Source organism: Lepidochelys kempii, chromosome 1 (genome assembly GCF_965140285.1).
Source record: "Lepidochelys kempii isolate rLepKem1 chromosome 1, rLepKem1.hap1, whole genome shotgun sequence".
NCBI lineage: Eukaryota > Metazoa > Chordata > Testudines > Cheloniidae > Lepidochelys > Lepidochelys kempii.
The window spans coordinates 173,029,231-173,054,079 of record NC_136380.1 but is presented as its reverse complement, the minus strand read 5'-3'; the positions used below and the strand labels follow the sequence as shown (position 1 = coordinate 173,054,079).

Here is a 24,849-nt window from a genome sequence, read left to right as displayed (position 1 = left end):
AGCAGACAGTAGTGTTTGATAGTGGAGAAAGGAGTCTTTAGGAGGCACTTATCATACAGGGTAGGGAAGTTCAGAAGATGAATTGGGGTAAGAGAGTTGATGCATGTGAATGAGAAGGAGGTAAAAGGGATGGTTTGGCAGAAGGGCTTGTGATCAAGTGTTGGATGGGCAACTGAAAGTGTGGCATTGATAGGACTCTGCATACAACACAATACCTATTTGTTTAAACAAGTTTGTCCGTAGCTTGGCACTGTAGATGATAAACAGACCTTCAGGGCTTTAAGGTTTAATTATTGAATGATTAGTCCTTCTGGTTATTGGAAATGCAATATTCTATTGTGATTTTTTAAATTTAATTTTATTTTTTGTATTATTTTTTTTACTTCTTTATGGAAATTACAAGTTCTTTTAGACCAGAAGAGGTTTAACCTGGGCATCTTTCAAGACCAGTACATTTTTCAGACCATAAAAATATGTGAGTCCTATGCATTACCACTAGGGTAGCCTGGGATATGGATTTGTATCTCATTGAATATCCACCCACTACATAGATTAGAAACGCAGATAATAATATTGATTAACCCCTCACCCCCTTTAGTATTTTATATAACTGTAATAACTGTGAGTCCAATCCTGCAAGGCAATGAGCACCCTGAGCTTACAGTGGCTTCAGTAAAAGCTCTCAAGTATCTCTCAAGGCTCAGTCTCCTGTAGGATTTGGGCTTTTGCTGAAATGTAGGGAACATTGGACCAGATTCTCAGCTTGTGTAAATCAGTGAATCCCCATTATATCAATGGTGCTTTCACAATTTACACCAGCTAGGGATCTAGCCCTCTTTGTTTAAAAATGGATCATGGGATCTTAGTTTAAAATGTTCTGGAAACATAAACTATCCATATAAAAGTCTGCTGTCATGTTTGAGACTCGTAGAATTAAAGAAATATCAAGGAAAATTTGTCAAGTTAAAAATATACAGCATGTCTTTTCACTTCACGTCTTGACTCCAATTCCTATGTACATGGGGTAAGAGTGCCAGCAGTTCTTCGCCACTCTGGTCTATAGTGCAGGTTCATAAATCTTGTGATTCCAGTCCTTTTCTCTTCAAACTTAACTGGACAAAGTCATTCATGTATCCTTGATCTTCTACATCCTTTCCTGCTGTCCTCTTTCTCTCATTCTTTCTTCTTCTCCTGTCTGTACTTGTATAACTTCATGGTTTTTTGGGTTTACCTTCAAACCATGGTCTTCAAAAACAGATGCCTGCTCTGATACCATATTTACCAGTCCCTCTTTTCTGTCAATCAAAAGGGCCAGATCTTCAGTATACATTTGTTTTCTCTGTGTCTCCACAGTCTTGATTCTCCTACTAATTAACTCCATAACTAGAATGAAGAGAAGTGGACTCTGCACACTGCTCTGTCTCAATCCCACAGTCATGTCAAAACTCTTTGAAATTGCATGTATTGTTAACACCGTAACTCTTGAGGCTCTATACGCTTCCTTTATCACATCCACCTTTTGAATTTGTGAGGAGAGGAAAATGCAATGAATGTCCTGAAAAAAAGTTTTGTAATATATCTGTCTAGATAATTGACAGTCAGCTGTGGAGGTTCCTTGTTTTGGGAATACAATATTTCTATGTCCAATCATAAACATGATACAATAAAAAGTATAACTTATTGGCATATTATTATTGCACCATTTGAATATCTCATTTCAGGAAACAGTGCTCAGAAAAATAATGCAGTACTTTGTGATGGAAAGAGCTGATGTTATTGTGCTCTTGTAGTTCGTATCTATGACCAAGACAGTATAATTGGAGCTTTCTATCTGAAGACAAAATCTTCATTATCATCTTCCTTTCTTCAGTCATTACATTCCAGTATTTGATTAGGGATGCATATCTTCTCTCCAGAATTTTCTTCACAGCAAGTCAGGTGCATTGTCTGAAATATATTAAAAATAGAACATCTGAAATGTACATTTGCACATTAGCACCTGATTTCACTTTGATTTATGAAGAGAGAGGTTCCTTCGGAGCATAGTGCACCCAGTTTGGTTGGTGTCATAGAATAAGGTTGGAGCTTGCTTTTTCTCAGGATTACTCTAATACCTGAAATGGTGCTTATGTACTTTTTGCCATTTATGCCCACTGTATATTGTACAGACATGATGGGACAAGAAGTAAATTTATCTTCACATCACATGCTGATACAGGGCAACTGAATTACAGTTGACAGAAGACATGAATACTAGTACAGAAGGGCAATAAGGGCCTCATACTATTCTCGTTAAAGTCAATGACAACAGGCTTATTGACTTCAGTGGGAGAAGAAGCAGGCCTAATGTGCTGCCACTTATTCTCTGTCATTGGAGCTAGGGTGTGGGAAACATGTAGAACACTAGTATACGTATTTTAGGACTTTATATTGCCTCCCATCAGTGTAGTATCTCAACACAATTCTGTGCTGAACCTGTACCTTACATTAGTGTTAGAATATTTTAGTGGTAATTTATTTCAGTTTGATTACTGAGCTATTTCTCACTTCTCTGGGTGTCCTTGAAAGCAGGGCTGGAATTTAGAACTTCTGGTTAATGAAAATTCATAGGATCTGTTGATCTTACATCACTTTCCATCCTTCAGTTCATTTATTTTTCTAGTTTTAAAGTCAAAATTGTATAGACTATATATTAGTTTTTAATTGGTTATATATATATATATATATATATATATATATATATATATATATATATATATATATATATATATATATATATATATAATACTGACATTAACCAATTAAAAACTAATCCTTCCAAGCCTAATTATAAGGTATGTGTTTCCTGATGATCTCTCTTCCACAAATTATTCTCTCTAATTAATGTTCATGGATGACAAGGAAAAGATGTATTCTGAACCCTCCAAGAACTGATTTAGCATTGAATGGCTATTCAGTGGATTGGTTATCTTGACTTTATTGTACAATAGGTGAAATGCTAACAAAATCCAGGTCAACAAACAAAAGTTAAAAAGCAATTTTTTTAAAAGAAAATGTGTTTGATATATAAATGTTAGTTTCTGGAGCTTTGAGTTTGTTGTTTTTCTCTTAGGCTCCTTCTTTATTACCATCTTCTCTTAATGGTACCTAATAGGCTTGGACCAAAAATAAAATTACAGATCAATCAAGAAAGATGGGAAGCTCAAATGTTTGCAAGCCTTGGGCCTACAAAGAAAGAATGAGGCTTAGAATAAAATTACTTCATTATATCTCTTTTTGATCATTTGAAATGATTAAGCAAGTTTCTGAATTGAGTCCATAATCTTGAAATTCTTGACTTCAGTGGAATCATAGAATCATAGAATATCAGAGTTGGAAGGGACCTCAGGAGGTCATCTAGTCCAACCCCCTGCTCAAAGCAGGACCAATCCCCAATTAAATCATCCCAGCCAGGGCTTTGTCAAGCCTGACCTTAAAAACTTCGAAGGAAGGAGATTCTACCACCTCCCTAGGTAACGCATTCCAGTGTTTCACCACCCTCCTAGTGAAAAAGTTTTTCCTAATATCCAATCTAAACCTCCCCCACTGCAACTTGAGACCATTACTCCTTGTCCTGTCCTCTTCTACCACTGAGAATAGTCTAGAACCATGCTCTCTGGAACCACCTCTCAAGTAGTTGAAAGCAGCTGTCAAATCCCCCCTCATTCTTTTTTTCTGCAGACTAAACAATCCCAGTTCCCTCAGCCTCTCCTCATAAGTCATTTGTTCCAGACCCCTAATCATTTTTGTTGCCCTTCGCTGGACTCTCTCCAATTTATCCACATCCTTCTTGTAGTGTGGGGCCCAAAACTGGACACAGTACTCCAGATGAGGCCTCACCAATGTTGAATAGAGGGGGACGATCACGTCCCTCGATCTGCTCGCTATGCCCCTACTTATACATCCCAAACTCCATACATGGAGTTTGTGGTCAATGGAGAACTTGCTGTTGGTCCACAAAGAGCTGTCTGATTACCTGGAGTTGGTTCCTGCTCAGGTCCAGGAGCTAGAGCATAACACAAAAGAGCTAGAAATTCATTAAACACATGCCTAATATTTTTCCATATAAGAAATTTCTGTAATTGCCAGAGAGATGTTTTGAAATTAAAAGTGGGAGGCAGTGATTTGTCTGTGAAAATAAAGTCTTTGGCTTAAAGCAAAAGGGAGTGATTCTCTCCTCTGGCCAAGCAGAGCTTGGATACAGTGGAGGGAGGAGACTTTAACAGGGAGCTGTTTGTGGTTCCCTGATCCTCACCCAGCAGCCACCACATAAGTTAAAGCTGCACAGGGGCAACTCTAAGTTATCCTGCTGACAAGATATCCTTGCCAGCAGAGAATTGGGCTTGGTGGAAAATAGCTCTTCTGTTTTCCCTGTTCTGTCCTCTTCCAACACCCCCCCTTCCTTTCCTTATTCTGTGGGATGGCATTCCAGCACAGGCAGCGTGAATGTCAGGCAGCAGAGCAAAGTGAACTTGATGGCAGAAAATTCAGGTCAAAGTCCTTGAGCTTCTCTCGGTACAGTACAAGCAAAGAACATATGTGATTTCAAATCTGCTTGGCCATAGAGGATCTAGGATTTTTGATTACCTATCAGAGATGTCTAACTATGACTTCTCTAATTATATAATAGATGCTTTTAGTTCATCTTGAGTATGAATTTTGTGGAAATTAAGATTCATACCATCTGTCTTTAGTCCATTCCAGTAGAATAATAGGATTAGTATCATGAATGGAGATATTAAATTACATCTTCTACTTTATTGTTTCTTAAACAGCTTTTTATTATGAATATTGATGAGGTATTCAGTGCAAATTACTGTTTTAGTAATAACTGCATTATGTCAAAAATGCAAAATATGCAATTCTCAGGACACAATAATTAGTTAGAATTTTTGGAAATATAATTTTAGATATGGATTGTATATGCAGAACTCTAGCACAATGTATCATTTTAAGCTGATGATATTCCTGTCCAGAAAATATACTATAGTTTGTTTAGAAGAATTAAATATGTTTAATCAAGAAGAACATTATGGGTTGATACCTAATTTGAAAGTGCTGTCTCACATCAGTGCATGGTTGCCTCTCAGCTGCACGATTGTGTCAGAGGGAGGAGAAAAGAGAGACATTTTCATTTCAAGTAGTTTAATTAACACTAATCAGTCTCTCTGCACTGACATGCACACAGTAGGTATGGTCCTTCAGCTACTTTTAAATCTTATTTAATAAAACAGATCAGGAGAAAAAGATGCTTATATTCATTTTGTTGTTAGTTTACTTCAAAAGAAACCATACACAAGTGGTTTGATAACATTACAAAGAAATAATAATGATTAATGTCGTCTGAAGGAAATACAACTTTGAAAATATCTTAGTGTTATCTGATACTGTAAGCTGACTTCATTTTGTATTTGTAAATTAAATGCTTAATAAGGATTGTTCTGTTCAAAGTTTCCACAGAAGCAATTGAACCTTTATATTTTTTCAATTAGTTTACCTCACATGTATTTTTTTACATTTCTTTCAGTTCCTCCAGCAATTATTTTGCTACAGAAGTCCTTTAATGCTACAGCAGATCGGGGAGAGGCAATTACTTTATTCTGTAGAGCCACTGGCTCTCCTGAACCTGAAATCAGCTGGCATAGGTAAATTCAGTTTAGTTCTGTATATCAGAAAGATTTGAAATGTGTTACGAGTTTGTATCATACTGAAATAAACTACCTCCATTGTGTTTATGGCTGTTTATCAGGAATTGCTAGGCAAATTAAATAACACACATGTGATCAAACTATGTTTATCATCAAGAAAGAAAAATTGGAAAATATCTAACATATTTTAATGTGTCTCACATTAAAGGAGAAACAAATAAAGCTGAAGAACCTATGACTTTAAAAAAGGCAACAGATATATTTCTGAATTTCTCCATGAAATTTTCACTCTCCAATCCCATATACAACTACCTAAAATAACACTGAATACAGATGTAATGCTATAAATACATGTCCAACACACAAAGTAACAGTATTATATTATACATCAATACAATGTAAAAGAAGATCTATCTTAAGCTGATTTTAATCATCTGATCGTCCAGTGCAGCCAGATATTCAGTAACAGGTATGGCTTCTGTGTGTTGTGTTAGTTTGTCTGGATATTTGATTCCATTATTTGCAGACAAGTTGTGGATACTCTTGCAAATCTGAATCTGTAAAAATAGAAAACTGTTTGGGGGATATGGAGTATATCTTCCAGGTGAAGTCAGTGAGATTTATATGGTTAAAACTGCAATTTTGAAAATTTGCCACATAACGTCTTTAAGGATCTCAGCTTTTATACCTGTCTACTATATTTTTCACTGCATGCAACTGATGAAGTAGGTTCTAGCTGATGCCCAAATACACTTGTTAGTCTCTAAGGTTCCACAAAGACTCCCCGTTGTTTTTCCTGATACAGACTAACACGGTTACCTCTCTGAAAGCTTTTCATTGGTTTCTCAGCTTTTCCATGCATATTTATGGCACAGACTTACATGCCTTTTGTTTCAACACCTGATCTATTCACAAAGGATGGAATCTGGTGTCTGAGTGTGAAATAGCTCAGATTCCTTGTATGGACACGTATTTCTGTTTGGGGCTTGAATGAATTGTCCCCCATGTGCTCTTTCAAAAGGATCAAGAGATTTGTGAACATCTTTCAGAGTGCACTGGACTCCATAGGGATTCTCCTCAGCTATCTTCTCTCATTGTTACTCAGCATTTGAAACTTAAGAGATTCTGTTAGATTCATCTTAGGTAGATGTTGGTTTCCCTTGACTGACACCTGCTTTCTGATGTATGTGTCAAATGGTGTGCTGACTTTGTCTGACATGAATTCCTTTGGATTGCAGAAGGTGTAAATAAGTGCCATCTTTGCCCCACTCACTAATATAGCTGAGAATTCAGTTTCTATCTGATGAAACAAAAATAAAATAAATCATGCAAACCCAAATTATTGGAAGTGGTGATGTGGAATTCACAAACAAAAGTTTCACATTTTGGGAACTTGGTATCCCTTTGAGGTCATGTTATAAAATGTCAGGTTTCAGAGTAACAGCCGTGTTAGTCTGTATTCGCAAAAAGAAAAGGAGTACTTGTGGCACCTTAGAGACTAACCAATTTATTTGAGCATGAGCTTTCGTGAGTTACCGATGAAGTGAGCTGTAGCTCACGAAAGCTCATGCTCAAATAAATTGGTTAGTCTCTAAGGTGCCACAAGTACTCCTTTTCTTTTTGTTATAAAATGTAGCTCCCAGCTGGGCAGAATTCTCTCAAGTTTATTAGAAATCTAATATCCTCATTTGCCTCACTGCAAGAAGACAATTCAACATGGTGGTTTACATTTTCAAGATGAGAAGGATGGACACAGTCATCTTGTGTCTTGGGGAGCTGTATGTTTAGAATTGTCAGTCTTCAGTACCATATCTTTAGTGTACTTTAATTTGAAAGTATCACAGTAAAATACACAAACAAATGAAACACCTTACAGAAGGCCCTATGCAAATAGTCTGTGAACCAGATCTTCCTTCAGTAGCAAGAATGACCCCTCACTAAGGAAAATGGTTGTTGTTAACCTTCCAATACCTCTAGTGGATAAAGCCTTACTCAGGCCCTGAGAGACTATGTGGTCCAGTGAATGTGGTAGTGAGCCAGTGGACTTGGGTTTTATTTCTCGTTCTGCCACTGACCTGTGTTCTGAGACCTTAGGGAAGTCCATTCACTTCTCTGTTTCTCCTCCTGCCCGTTATTTGTTTTGTCTGTTTACAATATAAGCTCTCTGGGGGAGCGGGACTGTCTTTGATTATGTGTTACTACAATGCCTGCTACAATGGGGCTTTGATCTTGGTAACAGCACCTAGATGCTACTGAAATACAAATAAGTAATAATAATAGGAGGTGGGAATTCAACTATTTCCTCGGTGGATGGAGCAAACTTAATTCCACACGTTATTATGCATATAGTCAATTTCATTTCTGATTTCACTTCCGTTGACTAATCAGTATCTTTATCTGATGATATTTTTTTCCTTGTTCTCATGCTCATCTCAGAGACATCTCAAGATGAGTTTTAAGTAGAGCTGGGCAAAATTTTCAGCTGAATAATTTTTTTCAACAAAAAATCGAGATTTGATGACTCAAATAGTTCACAAATTCATATTGATTTACCCACATTATTTTGGTGAAAAAAAATCTTTTAAAAATCTGTGAAAAAAATCAACACTTCATTTTCAGAATGAAACATTTTGATTTCTCGATTCAAATCAACTTTTTTGTTTTGAAATATTTAATTTTATTTTTATTAAATAAAAATGTGGGAAAATGCTTAAAATGAAAAACGTTTTGTTTTGGATTAAACAAAACATTGATTTTTTAATCACTTTTCAATTAGTCAATTTTTTAAAAAAAAATGTTTTCAGGTTGACTCAAAACTATTTTATTTTATTTTTGGAATTGCCACTGAACCAAAAAAAGAAAAATCCATTCAGATTTAGTTTCTTTTGAAATTAATAGATCAGGTTTGACTGTATTGAGGAAAAAAAAAAAACAGATCAAAATATTTACCTCCCTTATTATTTCTGAGAAGTTAATTTTAAAGTTTACTCCACCAAAATCTTGCCACTTGTAGGCAATATGAGGAGGCTTTTGCAAGAGACTGATCTATAAGTCTATATTTGGACCTTAATTCAAACCATTTCCTCAGCATTACTGCTTCATTGACGTTGTAGAGATATGGTGGGTGAGGTAATATATTTTATTAAACCTAATTCTGTTGGTGAAAGAGACAAGCTTAGAGCTACACAGAGCTTTTGTTCAGATATGGGGTTAGAATGTTATTTTGTCTTGTTTAGTACTGTGTGCTATTTCTGTTTTTGGTGAAACAATGTTATTTTGGCATTTGTTTTCCAGAGTTATCAGAAATATGCAATTTAAATTCATCTTCACTCCCCCACCAGAGTTTGATTTTATTAGATTTTAAAGTAGACTATGAGAAGAAATGTGATCTATTGTTTGGGATCCATGATTTTGCAGTCTGTTTCCAACTATGCAATTGAGTTCTGTGACCTTGAGCAAGTATCTTATCCTCTTTGTGCCTCAGTTTACTTATCTGTAAAATGGGTACTATATAAAAAGCACATAGAGATCCTAAGATGGAAAGTGCTAGAAATATGCATAGTACTATTATTGTAATTTATTTACCATTTATGTCAAAAGCAATCGAAGATTTGTGTTTATGCCAAGATATCTACACACTTATGCTATATGCTTGGTAACAATCACTAAGGAAGAAATATTTTTTTTACAATACAGTAGGTTTTTACAGTACTGGACAGGTACTTCTGATTCCACAAACTGAAGTAATAATAAATATTATTTTTTTCACTGATAACCTGCACAATTAACTATCCTGCAGAAGTGTACTGGATTTTCAGGCATTTTCTGGGCAAAATCCTGCTGGCCTGGGAGACTGGGCACTGGGCATCCTCCATTACACAAATTCCAGTGGGGTTTCCCAATAATACTCTATCTACATAGCATTACTATCAGTAAATATGGTTCATCAGGACTATTTCTTCATACAGGCCAGACCGGGAACCCCTTACTCAATCCCCACTGACTTCTGTGAGTAATGGGTTCACAGTTTATGTAAAATTTAGTATCAATTTTATATGGAGTTGATTTTTTTTTGCCAAAACAGCTGTTGAATGAGTAATATGAGTTTGAAAACAATAGGAATTTCATATGACAACCATTCAAATGAAATAATGAGTTTTGATTTATTGAAGTATTGTGTTAGTCCTGTTTCGTTATTTAAATTACTTATCTCACAAAATTCTTTGGAATATATTTTATGACCTAATCCTGACACGGCCAAAACTCTCATTGACATCAGTGGAATTTTTTCTTCGGTAACGACTGAAAGATTTTGGTTTATTATGGCATAATCTTTTCTTCCTTACAGTTGAATAGAGCCAGATTTCAGCTGAGTTAAAAATTCAGTTTTCACTTCGTCCCCTGGGGTTTTTCTTTTCAGTTTCCCACATGTTGCTACAATTAAGGGTCAAATTCAGCCCTGGCATAAACAGGTGCTTCACCACTGAAGTCAGCTGAGCTACAGCCGGGCTAACCTTGTACCAATAACATTTAGCCCTCTTGTAAGGTCCCTTTGTGGTGTTTGACTCAGTAAGCAAAATGCTGACCAAACCAGGAGCTTCAGGATTGGAACCAAAGTCCTCCTTTGTATGGTATTTATATGATAGAGTTTTAAGTTATTGATCATCTGTCTGTCAATTGTTTTAGCTATGTTCTTATGGGAGTATAAGTAAACATTATTTTAAATTCCAGTCACATTCTGGATTGCATTATGCATGATTAAGGGAATTGAGCTAATGTGTCAGTGTTTCCCTACCAGTCCAATAGAACACTTACATATTAGTCTTGGGATGTATATAAGAAGAAAGATAAGCAAAGATTAGTTTTTGTTTTATTTAATATGTGAATATACCTAGTTAAAATTTCATTTCTATGAAGGACTGATTCCTCTGTCACACATGTGTAAATCTAGGGTAACTCCACTGAAGTTGATGGAGTTACACTAGTAGAAAACCAGAATAAGTGAGTGAAGAATTCCAACAGAATTAAATTTCCCAAGTTTGTAAGATAAGTGTGGACTGATCCTGCAAGCCATACTCATGTGAGTAATCTCATTGGAATCAATGCAACTAATTGCAGGATCAATCCCTTTATCTTTAGTTACAAGACTTAGAATTAACCCACAAAGGAAATAATCTTCTAATGTGTAAAACATAGCTTCTTGTTCTCTAACATCAGTATCAATTTAAGTCTGTCCCGTTCCCTGGAAGTCCCAGTTTCTATTTTCAAATCTTCCTGGCTGTAGGAAACGTTCGTGACAAGAGACATTTTGGAACCATTTTTTTACGGCAGACACTCCCTTGCATCTCCTACTGAAAACACTAGAAATTGTATGGAAATATCTGAGTGCAGAAGTAAGTCTGCTAAACAAATAAAGTAACTCACATTGAAAAGGAGATGAATGAGTGTCACCATCAAGTTTATAAAATTAAAGCATCAATGGATTAAAATTGGAGTGAGTTTTAACTTTGTTCTTAAAATACAAGACATAAAGATACCCTATCAATGCACTGCTGCTGGCATAAAATTAATCTTCCCTAGAAAGGATCTATATTCTTGCTTAAAATAAGATATATATTTGAATTATTTTAGAATTTGTTTTAATAAATATGACTATCACCATAAAATGATCAGAAAGAAACTGAAAATCACCATGGCCCCGATTTTTAAACTTGGGTGACTAAAGTTGAGCTCCTAAATCATATGTAGGCACCTAAAAAAACCGGCCTGATTTGGTCCCCCAAATCCCATGGAAGTCAGAGAGAGCTCAGCGCTTGTGACAATCAGGCACTTTTTTTATTTATTTATTATGTGAAGAAGCTGCATAACTGAGCAACAGAAAAAATAGGTCAAAGGAAGCTTAGAGCAAATATGGCAAAGTGAAGAGAAATAAAGTTAAGATTACATTCTAGTAGAAAGAATGCACAATATAATCATGTATATGCCAGGGTGAAGAAGTGAGTTGGTCAAGTACTGATCAACCATCAGAGTATTCACAGGTTTCATTATTTCTAAACCATCTGCACTGCACATATCCCAGTGGCTGGAGGTTTGTTTGTTTACTGATTTGTGAGTAGCCAACAACAGCTGAGAAGAAAAAAAACGGACATAAGTGCCAGTGTACTATATGTGTAAGTAGTATGAAACCATTTTTATAAATTATTGCACTAATGTGAATAGTAGTGTCATTAAATCAGTGTTAAAATGTATTGGAATGAAAATGTTATACTGTTTCTAATTAATTTGTATTTTAGAACATGGTAATAAAAATCATATGGCAAGGAGTTCTGAGCATCAAGATACAGTCCAGAATGATTCCCTTATGCCCAGAATTTGGACACATTTATAAAGACATCCAATTACCCACTCAAATAATTTACATCAGAGTGAAATCAACAGCTTTCCAAATATAATGCTAGTCTCTACCACACATTTTTCTGTGCTTTTTATGGTAGCAAAATAGTCATGTCCTCCGGTGAAAATCACTGAAGGGACTGACAGTTCTCAATCAGAAAACTGAACGTGGTCTTTCAGACTATGAGATACACTGAGTGATTATAAATCCCTTTTATTCTTCAGGAATGGCAAACTTATTGATGAAAATGAAAAATATATTTTGAGAGGAAGCAATACAGAATTAACAATCAGAGATATCAAAAATATTGACGCAGGTCCTTATGTGTGTGGAGCAAAAAATAAAGCAGGAAATGATAAAAAACAGACATTCCTCCAAGTTTTTGGTAAGTATTTCATGGCATATACTATCATGATATTTTATTTGTTTTTGTTTTGTCAGTTATCTGATTGCATCTGGTTGTAATATTTGATATAAAAAGACATATCGGGATAGAGCCTCACTGGGTATAAAATGAAGTCAGTGGAACACTGGCAATTTGATACCATTTGAATATTAGGCCCATACTGAGGTCACAATTTTATTTGTAGACATCAATCCATGGAAGAAAATAAAGTATCAAGAAGCCCAAGTGAAGCTATAAAGTATTGACTTTTTAATCCAAATGCCAGCTAAGTTTATTTCTTATTTATTTGTTAAATACAAGCAACAGTTACTGAGGAACAGTAGTAACTGAAATTATAATTCACGAGTTTATACGGAACCGTGCCCCCAGGAGGTTCCTATTGATGCAGCAGCCAACTTTTGGCATTGGGTTAGAAGGAAAGCTTTCCCTGAGATGGCCACTTTAAGCTTTACTCCTGAATTTGACTTGGAAATTCTTTTATCTTCAGCATCTGCTGTTCTACAATTCAGATACAGAACACTGAACTGGTAAATTGTTAATTTTCTCTGGTTTCCTTCTAAAAGTTGGCTGTTGGACTGTGAGAAAATGAAGGGCCAGAAGGAGAGGAAGCATTGGGAGTGAAAAAAAGGATATTTAGCCTTCTAAATACAGATTTTTTAAGCCAGATAAAACCATACAAAGGCAGGGGTTTTATTGTTATGTATTTTATTCATTTTTTAAAAAAAATGTATTGGTTGATACTTTTTTGTTTTTAAGTGAGAAAGCCAAAAATCTTATTGCTGTTTATGAACTCTGTTACTCCAAACCGACCTATGTGGGCGGACTCTTCTGCTTACACAGGTGTAATACTGTTAGCTTAAATGGAGTTCCCTGTAGATGGAGCTCTATTGCAGACACTAAGGCTCTGTGCAGGTGAAGAGGTCAAGACTGCAGGATCAGACTGCAGGATCAAGGCTATAATTTGTTCACTAAAGCCCTAAGGTAAAGAAACATCTCAGGTTCACAATGTCAGATAAAGAAAGAAGGGGAAAAAATAAACCCCAGAGAAGACACACAAAATTCTCACATTTATGTCAGCACATAGCATTGCCACCATAAAATAATGTCACCTAAATTGTTAAATTAAAAATGTAGTATAGTAGAAAAAACTTCTATTTATATTGGTGGGGGGGGGCAGTCTCTGAAATATAAAAGAACTTGACAATTATAATCCTGAAAATACACAAGTAAAACAAAAAGTATACATAAATATTCATTGACATTAACACTAAATATTAACAATTGAAATGACTGAGACAACAATGTTGAAAACAAATACACTACTGTATTGTTCAATTTATTCCTTAACTCCAGGTTTGTTTGTTTATTTTAAAAAAGGGCTAATTTCTACTTTTTTATAGAAGTAATACTAAGGATTAAATCCACTCCATCTGTATAAAGCTGGCTCTAAGAGAATGGCATGAAGAGGGCTTGGGAAAGTGGAATCCACGTCCCAACCAATCATTAATCATGACCCCTCTGCACCACTTCTGCAGGATGTTGGGAACATTGGTCTGTGTAAATGGCATATCTATAACGCTAACCCTCAGCCTAAACTTTCCCTTGCCTGTCTAATGGCTTTCTACATCAGCCTGTATACATCATTGGCATGACTCGTGCACAGACCATCCTATATGGAAACTGAGACTGATCAAGGAAGGAAGCTAGGACTCAGATGAGAAGCCTGAGAAGTGGTGATTAGGAGTGGGTAGGCAAGGAGAATGGGATCAGGATGAGGAGCCTGGAGTAATGAAGAGAGAGAACTGGAAGTAAAATAGGTTGGAAGGAGCAGGACAGAAGGGGCTAATTTGGGGAAGAATGGGCAAGAGGGTCTGTGTCCACTCGATCACACTCATCTGCAGAGTCTGGAAGGGAACACAGGGTGGGCATCCCCACGCACTGGACATGCACAATGGGGCCCATCCCAACCCTCTTATTATAATCCAGGAGGACTCTGACTCTGGTGGGTGGTACCAACTAGGACCAACTTCCAATGCACCTAGGGGGGGGCTCCACCACTTGTACATGGAGATGGGGGTTTTGCAGCAGGCTTTCTGCAAGGAGGTTCTCCCCATCAGCAGCTGCTACAGACCTGGTCACAGAGACTATCTTCCCCGGTCCTAAGGAGGTCCTGGTAGAAGACTGGCAGCTCAGAGAGGTCTCGGGGGACACCTCTGGGGGGAGAAAAAAGAGCTGCCAGTCCGATTGGAGCTCTCAGAGGTGGTGGAGGAAGGCATGTGCTAGTATGCTCCATGCCTGAGTACCTCTAGTGTAAAGGAATCTTTACAGAGCCTGAAGGTGGAAGGAGTGGACCTGGCTGTGGATGAAGATGAGGCCCTGTTCACCCTTCCCCCGGGGGAAGCTTAGGACCCCCACAGAGACCATATTACAGCCCCAGCCAGAAAAACCCTGGGATTTTCTTGTGGATGCTGGCTAGAATTCCTGAGGGCATGTTCAGGGTGTTGAACTGGTGCCAGAGCATAGACAGTATCAGCTTGTTGAGCACCAGTACCCAACCTCAAAAGGAAAGGCACCAGAGCAGCCCCATCCATCTCTGCAAGTGGTCAGCCACTCTGGCCTCCAGTTCAAGCCTCCAGTGGGGAGGGATCAGTGACAGAAAGATAGAGCAGAGGACCCACACCCCACCAGATGACATGGAGTGCGAGGGGGAGGGAGTATGCCTGCCACCTGTCCCCAACTATCATGCCAGAACTCTTGACCCTGTTACCTGGGCAAATGAGGACCTTGGTGCAAGCCTCTACCCACAGCAGGTGGCCCAGGTTCCTGGCTATGAGGAGCACATTGTTGACGTCTGCCGACAGGTCCACCCATAAATCTGGCTCCCACAGTACTAACCCCATCATCCTCTTGTGGAGGAGACAAAGGAAGGGCTCGATGCCAATGGTATAGAGCTAGCTGGACAGCAGGCAGCCCTGATGTACCCCTCAACCGTATGTGACAGGTTTGGGTGAGAACCAGCTGAGCTTGACAGAAGTGTACAGTGCCTGGAGAATGCACACAAAGCCGAATACCCACAGAGTGCCCATGAGATAACTGTGATCTATCCTGTCAAACACCTTCTCCTGGTCCAGGGACAGGATGGGGGTAGTGACAGACTATCCCAACACACAAGATGGAGTTAGTCCCAGAACAGATAGAGGTTATCAAAGATGGTCTTGCCCATGACGATGTAGATCTGATTTTGGTGTGTCATGTCTACTAGCACAGACCCCCAGCCTCAGCAAGATGGCTTTTGCTATGACCTTGTAATCTGTGTTGAGGAGTGAGACATAGACTCAGATGCCAGTTCCTTAGGTCATGAAGGTAACCCTTCTTAGGTGGCAGTTCAACACAGCCTGCCAACATTACAGGGGGAGCTCTGTGAAACCTAAGAACTTGTCCCAGATGGTGAAGAGGTCCAGACAGTGAATGTCCCAGAATTAGTGGTAGAAATCCATGCCTGGAGATTTGTTGGTGAATATCAGGTGGGGGGCTTCCAAGAACTTGGCCAGAGTGAGTGGGTGCTCTAGCTGGTCCCAGTCGCCTACACTGACCATAAGGAGTTTGTTCCACAGGACCCCACTGGTGTTGGCATCAGTCGGATCTGGGGAGAATAGGTTGGCACAGAAGCCCCTAACCCTTCCCCATTTCTCCACTGGGTCCATGAGAGGGATACTGTCCTCTGCCAGGAGGCAGGTGATGTGCCTTTTGGCCCTCTTTTTCTCTAGTTGTAGAAGAAGCAGGAGCCACAATTCATCTCCCAAAGAAGCTGGATGCAGGATCAAATGAAGGGACCCCAGGCCAGATGGTCATTGGGGGCCCAAAGTTCATCCCACTTTTCCTGACACTCTCTGCAAAAGGACAGGTCCCACCACCTCTGTGCCAAGGCAAAGGTGTGCCTCTGCTTCTGCCTCTGCCAGGCCAGCCAAAACTCCTGGAAGGATGCCTCAAACCCCACATCCTCAAAAAGGCTGTTATTGAAATGCCAGTAGGCCAGCCCCAGCCTCTCAGATATCATTGAGGCTGTCACAGCCCCCAGGTGGTGGTGCGAAAATGGGGCCAGCATAATGCTGGAGGAGCGCTCCTGCAAGATGTTAAATCAGGAAATATAAATGAGGTCCAACTCTGAGGGGCATGATCAAGTGTCCTCCACCTGGTGCAGCGCCGGGCCCAGTATCAGGGCATCGATGTTAGCCAGCTTGAGAATCAGCTCCTCCACACAGACCTGGAGGTGCAGAAGGCGTCCCAGCATGACCTTGGCAACCCCCAGTATCTTGGACAATAGGTGTGGGGAAAATAGGGTTGCCACCCCATCTGAGAGCTTGGTGAAGTGGCTGAAGTACTCCTCATCTCCTTTGGCAGCTGAATCAGTGTGAGACTCCTCAGTGATGAGCTGCCAAAATCTTAACAACTGGTTCCCTCCTCACCCCACGAGGGGGTCGTGGTCCACCCTCGCCCCCCCGGGACTCCTGCCACATCCAAACCCCCCTCCCCTGTCCCTTGACTGCCCCCAGAACGAGGCAGAAGGGTCTTGTGGGCCACCGTAGTGGGTGCCAACCCCACCCCTAAGAGCCAGAGGGACCTGCTGGGGGATGAGATGGGGAGTCCCAGTGGTGCTTACCTGGGGCAGCTCCCAGGAAGCATCTGGCAGGTCCCTCTGGCTCCTAGGGGCAGGGTAGCATATCTAAGGGGGGACTGGCCGCTCCCCCCACTGATCACATCAAAAGTGGCGGCTTAGGCACTGACTCCATGGAAAATTTGGTGGGTGGTCGGCAGCTTCCCACCCCGCGCCTGGCCCTAGCTCGCTTCCGCCTCCTCCCCTGAATGTGCGGCCATGCTCTGCTTCTCCACTAGCCCCGGAGCACCCACGGAGTCGGTGCCTAATGTGCCACTTTTGGCCAGTTGTTAAATTTAGAAGCCCTTTTAGAACCAGTCCCTTGCAGGACAACCGGTTTTAAAAGGGCTTCTAAATTTAACAACCCGTTCCAGTGAACTGGTGTGAACCAGCTCCAGCTCACCACTGAGTCTCCTCCAGAAACATCACAGAGAACCCCTCTGCCCAAAGGAAGGAAAGTACCTGGCACCTGTGGAGACTCACACTACAGCCACTGCCCACCCCCACGGAGCCATTCAGCCACCCAGGGTTGACCCTAAATGCAATCAGAGAATTGCAGAAGCTGCAGGCCCACTGGTAGGCTGCGGCATCCTGTTTCCTGGTGCTTTTGCCTTCCCCCATCACAGCTCTCACAGCCTGGAGTAAAAGATTAAAATACCCCCACCACTGGAGAGTGAGCTGCACCAACAACAGGCGCAGCTTGTCCAAGAGCATGGTAGAGTCTGAGAGCTCTGTAGCCTCAACTGAGCCCACAGACTCCCAGTCATCCTCCGGCTGGGCACCATCAGTGGCCCTGCAGCCTTTGGGCAGGGGCATGAGCACTCCTCCCTCAGTGGTAGCAGGACGCTGGTGCAGCACCATGTACACTGCATTATCACTGCACGGGAGTGAGTGGCAGAGGGAACACAGCAGCCCGCAGGGGAGCAAGGAAGGGGAATACAAATACCACCTCCTGAGGGTCATCCCCCAAGAAAGGGATGAAGAAAGGGGCATGGGACAGACAAGGGGAGGGTTGAGGAGTAGAATTAGGGTCCCCAGTGGCCAAGCCGCCAGAGTGCAGCAGCACCTCACCAGATGTAGGGATTGAATGGGCAGGTGTAGGAGGCTCCTGTATGACACTGGGCTCACACAATAGCTATAAGATCTATTGGGTGTATTTCAATTATAATAATCCTTCTGCTGTTTCCAAGAAATGAGGGAAAATAAGAGAAAACGATTGTATCCAACACAAATCCTTTGTCATAAGCTACAAGTATCTGCACAATCTCTATCATACTACCTTTTCGCAACGCCTTGCATTCACTCTTAACAATACCAGCTTCAATTGCCTGATATTCCTCTTCTCCCATGAGACTCTTTGCCCTTTCTTCCGTGTTGTCTCTCCACAAAGGGAAAACTCCTAGTCATAATCTGTAAAGACAACACATATTCTCCTTCAAATCTCTCCTTTAATGACATAGTTCATTCAGAAAACTGCAGTCTGATAATGATTAGGAAGATAGCTTCTGATTACTGCTCAGAATTGTGCACACAGCCAATCTATGCTAAAACATCCTATCAGTTTTTTTTTTTTATTGTCCTTGAAACCCTACTGCCTGCTTGTCTGTCTCATCCACCTGTTATTTATTTTTCTTTAGAATGCAAGACCTTTGGGGCAAGGACTATATATGTTTACTATATGTTTGTAGGGTATGCAACACAGTGAAGCCCTGATCTGGTTGAAGCCTGTCATCACTGCAATATAAAGGTTAAGTAGTAATGTAATAAGTTACAACTCAGCACTTTTAAACTCCAGAGGATGTAGCGGAGAGGGTAGTAAAAGTTTTTGAATGCTGTGTTTCTGAGTTAACATGCTTATGTCTGTGCTTATCAATATCAATCTTTGGATTTGTTATATGGGCTACAGTTTTTATTTTATTCAACAATTATTTTGCTGTTTCTCACTCCCCCAAAATATGTTTTCTCCTTATATAAAATCCTAAACTTGGAAGATTATAGAACTTCTACCTTTACATTCTGGAACACAATATTTTTTTTATCTTTGCGAGGATTTTATATCTGTTCTCTGTGATGAGGGTTATATCAGGAAGATATCAGAAGCATGCTATTTCCCTCATAGAGGATCTCTTGCTGATCATGAGCCAGTCTTGGTAATCTCTCTCTGTCATTCTGTTTTCCTGGCATAGTGGCACTCGTATTGATATCCAATGCCATCTAGGAGGTCTCATCCAAATTAATGTTTAAGACTTGCACCAAGGTTTTTGCTATAAATTCATTTCTGTTTGATCCTTCCACAGCTGCTGGAAAACATGAGTGTTAACTGATTTTTTATTTCTTTCTGTTGTTGTCATTTCCAATATTTCTGCTATCTGGACTTTCCTAAATACATACTGATTTAAAAGATTTTATTTTTCTGTTTGTTTCCTTTTTTGTCATAACCCAGGCCTCATTTTTTTCAATCTTACCTTATAGTTCTACTTTTTATTTGTCTAGGCCATTATCTCTGTCTCTGTGTTGTGTGTTTATAAAAAGGAGGTGACTACCCAAAAGCTGTAGGTGCCCTGACATATATTACAAGAGAACAGGTACTAACTACCAGCTAAACCCTGCTTCAGCCAACAAAGCTCAAACCCCTAGAGCACTCCTGCAAATCTCTCCATCCTCTCATACAGACCTAAGCCCCTTCTTTGAATCATTAATTCTCAAAGATGGGGACTGCAATATTTGCTTACCTAAAGTAAGTGTACTAATGGGACCAGATAAAAAAATACTAACTCTAATTACGTATGCGCCCATGCTTTGTATCAGGGATGCTTATTTCCTCTCTGGGTACAGGACTTAAATTTTGTTTCTATTATTTTTCTTTTGTTGCTCACGGACATCACTGCTGTTACCTCACTAGGTCACTTGGCAGTTTGATTCTGCCATTCTGCATGTTTGCAACCCCCTCCATGTTTGCTGTTGTCAACTGATTTTATCAGAATTCCATTTACACCAAAGTCTTGGGAAAGAAAGAGAGTTGATTATGGACTTCAATTCCTGTTCTCCAATAAAAACAGACACTAGAATCCAAAGGAGTTCTGTTTTCAATGATTGGTTCTGTTCATTTCAAAACTTTCTAAGATAGAACTTTTTTGCCAAATCTATCTTTTTTTTTAACAAAGTGCTGCTTAAATGTTATACCTGAAAGGAAGATAAAATAGCCAGTGTTTATCAATTCAATGTGCAAGAGATTTAGCAAAGCTTTCATTGCCATTACACAGTTCCTGGCAATTGCCCTCCAGCAGAAGAGATGTATGACAGTGTTGGAGAGAATATATTACTGCTATTTCTTTCTCCCCATTTCTTCAGGCAAGTGAGATGATACAACTACCATCTCCTATTCTACCTTTGTTAGACATAACCCAACATATTGCAAGAAGGAGTCTCAGCTACCCATGGTTTTCAGGACTAAATAGATACGCTGCAGTAGCTCTAAAATTGAATGTGCGCTTTGGGACATGATTCTTCCCCCCACTTCCGTCATTACCTCCAGACTTATCATCCATGTTGATTGAAGACTTTATAGTGGCTAAAGTGCAAGTGGGTAATGTTTTCTCTGAATGTATTAAATTGGTTAATAAACTTCAGAAAAAGAGGCCTATCAATACCCAATGGAAGTTCCCTGATTAAACACTACAGATCTACCCAGAGGAGGAATTCCATGCATTCTACAGAGGAGAAAAGTGAACTCTGCACACCCAGGAGTTATCAATATCCTAAATCTAATTTCAGGTATTTATCATTCCCAGAAAGAAAAAGTGTTCTGTACCAGAGGCAGGGGGACCAGTGGTTAGGGCTGTGCATGTAGGAGGCGTCTTTCTAACTACCTGTGACCTAATTCATTCCACTCAGCATCAAGTGCCACCTGCAATATAACCTGTCTAATTCCATGAGCTGGCTAAGATCTTTTGTCATCCATAGTTAGTTTATACATTTTTCAAATTTACCTCTTGCCTTCCTTATTACTCCTCTGCCTCTCTCTCTCTCCCTCCTAGAGAAGAAATAAAACATGTTACAGTCTAGTATGCCTTGCTATAGAGACAATGATATCAGTGCTCTCAAAAGAGGAAGCCTTAGATTCCTACTGTTTTAATTTGATATTGAAGAATTGTTCAGAAGAAGACTGCTCCCTCATGGCCCATGGGTTCAAGATAGACTTGTTCAAGTCAGTCCTTCCTTACAAGTGTATCTGTAAGTCCTGATTACCTCAGAACCTAAAGAGGAAAGTGATCAGGAACAGCCAGCATGGATTCACCAAGGGAAGGTCATGCCTGACTAATCTAATCGCCTTTTATGATGAGATTACTGGTTCTGTGGATGAAGGGAAAGCAGTGGATGTATTGTTTCTTGACTTTAGCAAAGCTTTTGACACGGTCTCCCACAGTATTCTTGTCAGCAAGTTAAGGAAGTATGGGCTGGATGAATGCACTATAAGGTGGGTAGAAAGCTGGCTAGATTGTCGGGCTCAACGGGTAGTGATCAATGGCTCCATGTCTAGTTGGCAGCCGGTATCAAGTGGAGTACCCCAAGGGTCGGTCCTGGGGCCGGTTTTGTTCAATATCTTCATAAATGATCTGGAGGATGGTGTGGATTGCACTCTCAGCAAATTTGCGGATGATACTAAACTGGGAGGAGTGGTAGATACGCTGGAGGGGAGGGATAGGATACAGAAGGACCTAGACAAATTGGAGGATTGGGCCAAAAGAAATCTGATGAGGTTCAATAAGGATAAGTGCAGGGTCCTGCACTTAGGACGGAAGAACCCAATGCACAGCTACAGACTAGGGACCGAATGGCTAGGCAGCAGTTCTGTGGAAAAGGACCTAGGGGTGACAGTGGACGAGAAGCTGGATATGAGTCAGCAGTGTGCCCTTGTTGCCAAGAAGGCCAATGGCATTTTGGGATGTATAAGTAGGGGCATAGCGAGCAGATCGAGGGATGTGATCGTTCCCCTCTATTCGACATTGGTGAGGCCTCATCTGGAGTACTGTGTCCAGTTTTTGGGCCCCACGCTTCAAGAGGGATGTGGATAAATTGGAGAGAGTCCAGCGAAGGGCAACAAAAATGATTAGGGGACTGGAACACATGAGTTATGAGGAGAGGCTGAGGGAGCTGGGATTGTTTAGCCTGCAGAAGAGAAGAATGAGGGGGGATTTGATAGCTGCTTTCAACTACCTGAAAGGGGGTTCCAAAGAGGATGGCTCTAGACTGTTCTCAATGGTAGCAGATGACAGAACGAGGAGTAATGGTCTCAAGTTGCAGTGGGGGAGGTTTAGATTGGATATTAGGAAAAACTTTTTCACTAAGAGGGTGGTGAAACACTGGAATGCGTTACCTAGGGAGGTGGTAGAATCTCCTTCCTTAGAGGTTTTTAAGGTCAGGCTTGACAAAGCCTTGGCTGGGATGATTTAACTGGGAATTGGTCCTGCTTCGAGCAGGGGGTTGGACTAGATGACCTTCTGGGGTCCCTTCCAACCCTGATATTCTATGATTCTATGCTGTCTCAGGAACCTGCATTTCAGGTAGTTCTGCCTCTTCTTTGGCTTCTCATTGGCCTGCAGCATATTTACCAAATTCACCATCCATCTGGAAGCAGAGGGGGTTGCAGTTTTGCTATATCTTGATGATTAGCTGGCTTGAGGTAGTTCTTTCCAGAAGCAGCAATGGCTCTGATCTTAAACTTTTTCCTAATCCTGAGTCTTATTAACCCCTTGTCTGAAGATCCTACAGGAACTTTTTGACCCTAGGTAAAACTGTGGGCTCTTTTGAAGATGTTAAAGAAAAGGACAACAACAACATTATAGTATTGCCAGGTCTAGTGATTTCTATTATGAATCTTCCAATATTTTTCTTAAAGTGCCACATCCTAAAGTTATTTGATTACGTGAAAATCTCATCTTAAGCATAAATAAAGTTTTTAGCCCTCATTCTTTTGCAGAGAAAAGCTTGAAAACCTGAATTCTAAAAGCTGAAAAAAACAAAGCAAACTAAAATCAAACCCAATGTTTTATTTAAGTGGGTATATATGGAAACTAGTGTCACAGATTAGAAAAGGTTCCATATAATCTTCCATGAATACTTCTGATGGACACTTATAGTTCTGTACATTAAACTTTATGTTCTGGAGAAATAATGTCACCTTTATTGATAAAATGCTACTGACCGTGATTGCTCAGACAACAGACGTATTTACTTACTTTTAAATGCTGTTTCTCTGATATATGTTTAGTCTCTTTGTTAGCGTCCCATTTGTGTAATATTTTTTTTTTCTTACAGGGGACCATCCATTTTGTTTTCTGCATAAAACATTTCACTTTAACTAAGCTTGCGTGCAAGTCCTTTCTTTCCTGAATCTTCTTTCATTCCAGACACATATCTCAGCAAGATCACAGCTTGTTAGTACATTTTATTGTAAGTGCGTTAGTATTTGTAGCAGAAGAAACATAACGCCTTCAACCTTTCTGGATTAGCATCCCAAACTTCCATAATTTCATTAGTGGCATGTCTGGATTGGCACCAAAATTATTTAATTCCATTGGTTGCTTGTCTGGTTAATAGCATTGTAAGAAAGTATCAATTTAATTTGAGAATGTCCTTGTCCAATCAGAAATAGAACATTTACATATTAAAATGTCTGTTCTAGTTTTCCTATCCACAGAAGTCCTGGAACCTCACTGTGGCATAAATACATAGTACTCTTCTTTTTTAAATGCTATCTTATTATCCTACCTGTATAGCTAAAAGTTAACCAACTACCATAATACATTGAAGACCTTTTGGTCAATAGTGAATTATGATCTTATGGCCTATAAAAACAGGGCAATGAAATAGTATCCTTTTCTCCCTTTCAAGCTTTTCTCCTTCTTCTTAGTAATAACTGTCAGCTAGGAATATTCTATGATTAATCAGTGGTTAGTCCGTTAAATGTCAGCTCCTTGTGTCTAAAACGTCAAGCTGAATTATTTCCTCTTATAGTGACCCACTGGAAGAAGATCTTCAAGAAATTTAGAATAGTGGAACCTGTAAAAACCAAGGCGTTTTAGTTGTGAGGTTTAGAACATGCATCCCTTTGGGGAAATTGAATTGTTTGTCATGCATAAATTTAGGAAAATATTCATGTGCTAATCCGAATAACCTCTACAAAAGGCGGGCTCGTACAATTTGTAAGGTTAGCTCTGTGGTTGATGACCATCAAGCTTTATATCTTTCCTATAGAAAAGGAATAGGAGAGTGGTAGATGGGGATTATTTTAAGATTTAACATGATTTTCTTCTATCTTCAAAGATGCAGTTTTGACCTTAGTCAAAATGGACATCATCTCTCATTATTGTCAATGGGACTAAAGCCACAGGCTGCCCTCAGCCAAGATGGCCACCATTTCCCTACAGTGTTAGCTGATAAACCTGAGGATTCGCTTAGTAAAGGTGACCATCACCTCCCATTGTTTCCAATGAGGCAAAAGCCATCCTGCCATTCAGAAAGAGTGTGGCCCTTTAGTCACTATACATGTGATCCAGGTGGAGAAAAGGGGAATGTTCAAATGCAGGATATGAAACTGATGTGAGGATCTGGAAGATGAGGGACAGCAGGGAGGGAGGATGTGGCGGGTATAAGGAATGTGAGTAGAGATACTGATAGGGAATATGGAGGGATCAGGAATGGAGAC

General features: G+C 39.8%; 1 protein-coding gene across 4 annotated transcripts in view; it reads left to right on the top strand.

Annotated features, from left to right (window-relative positions):
- Positions 1 to 24,849, top strand: part of NCAM2 (neural cell adhesion molecule 2) — a 558,500-nt gene that overhangs the window by 325,834 nt on the left and 207,817 nt on the right. For all 4 annotated transcript variants that reach the window (XR_012161242.2, XM_073363287.2, XM_073363298.2 and 1 more), the window contains exons 6-7: positions 5,567 to 5,684; positions 12,306 to 12,466. Coding sequence is in view for 3 of the 4 variants with exons in the window: in XM_073363287.2 (XP_073219388.2) it covers positions 5,567 to 5,684; positions 12,306 to 12,466 (279 nt within the window). In the remaining variant the exon portion in view is untranslated. The remainder of the gene's footprint in view (positions 1 to 5,566; positions 5,685 to 12,305; positions 12,467 to 24,849) is intronic.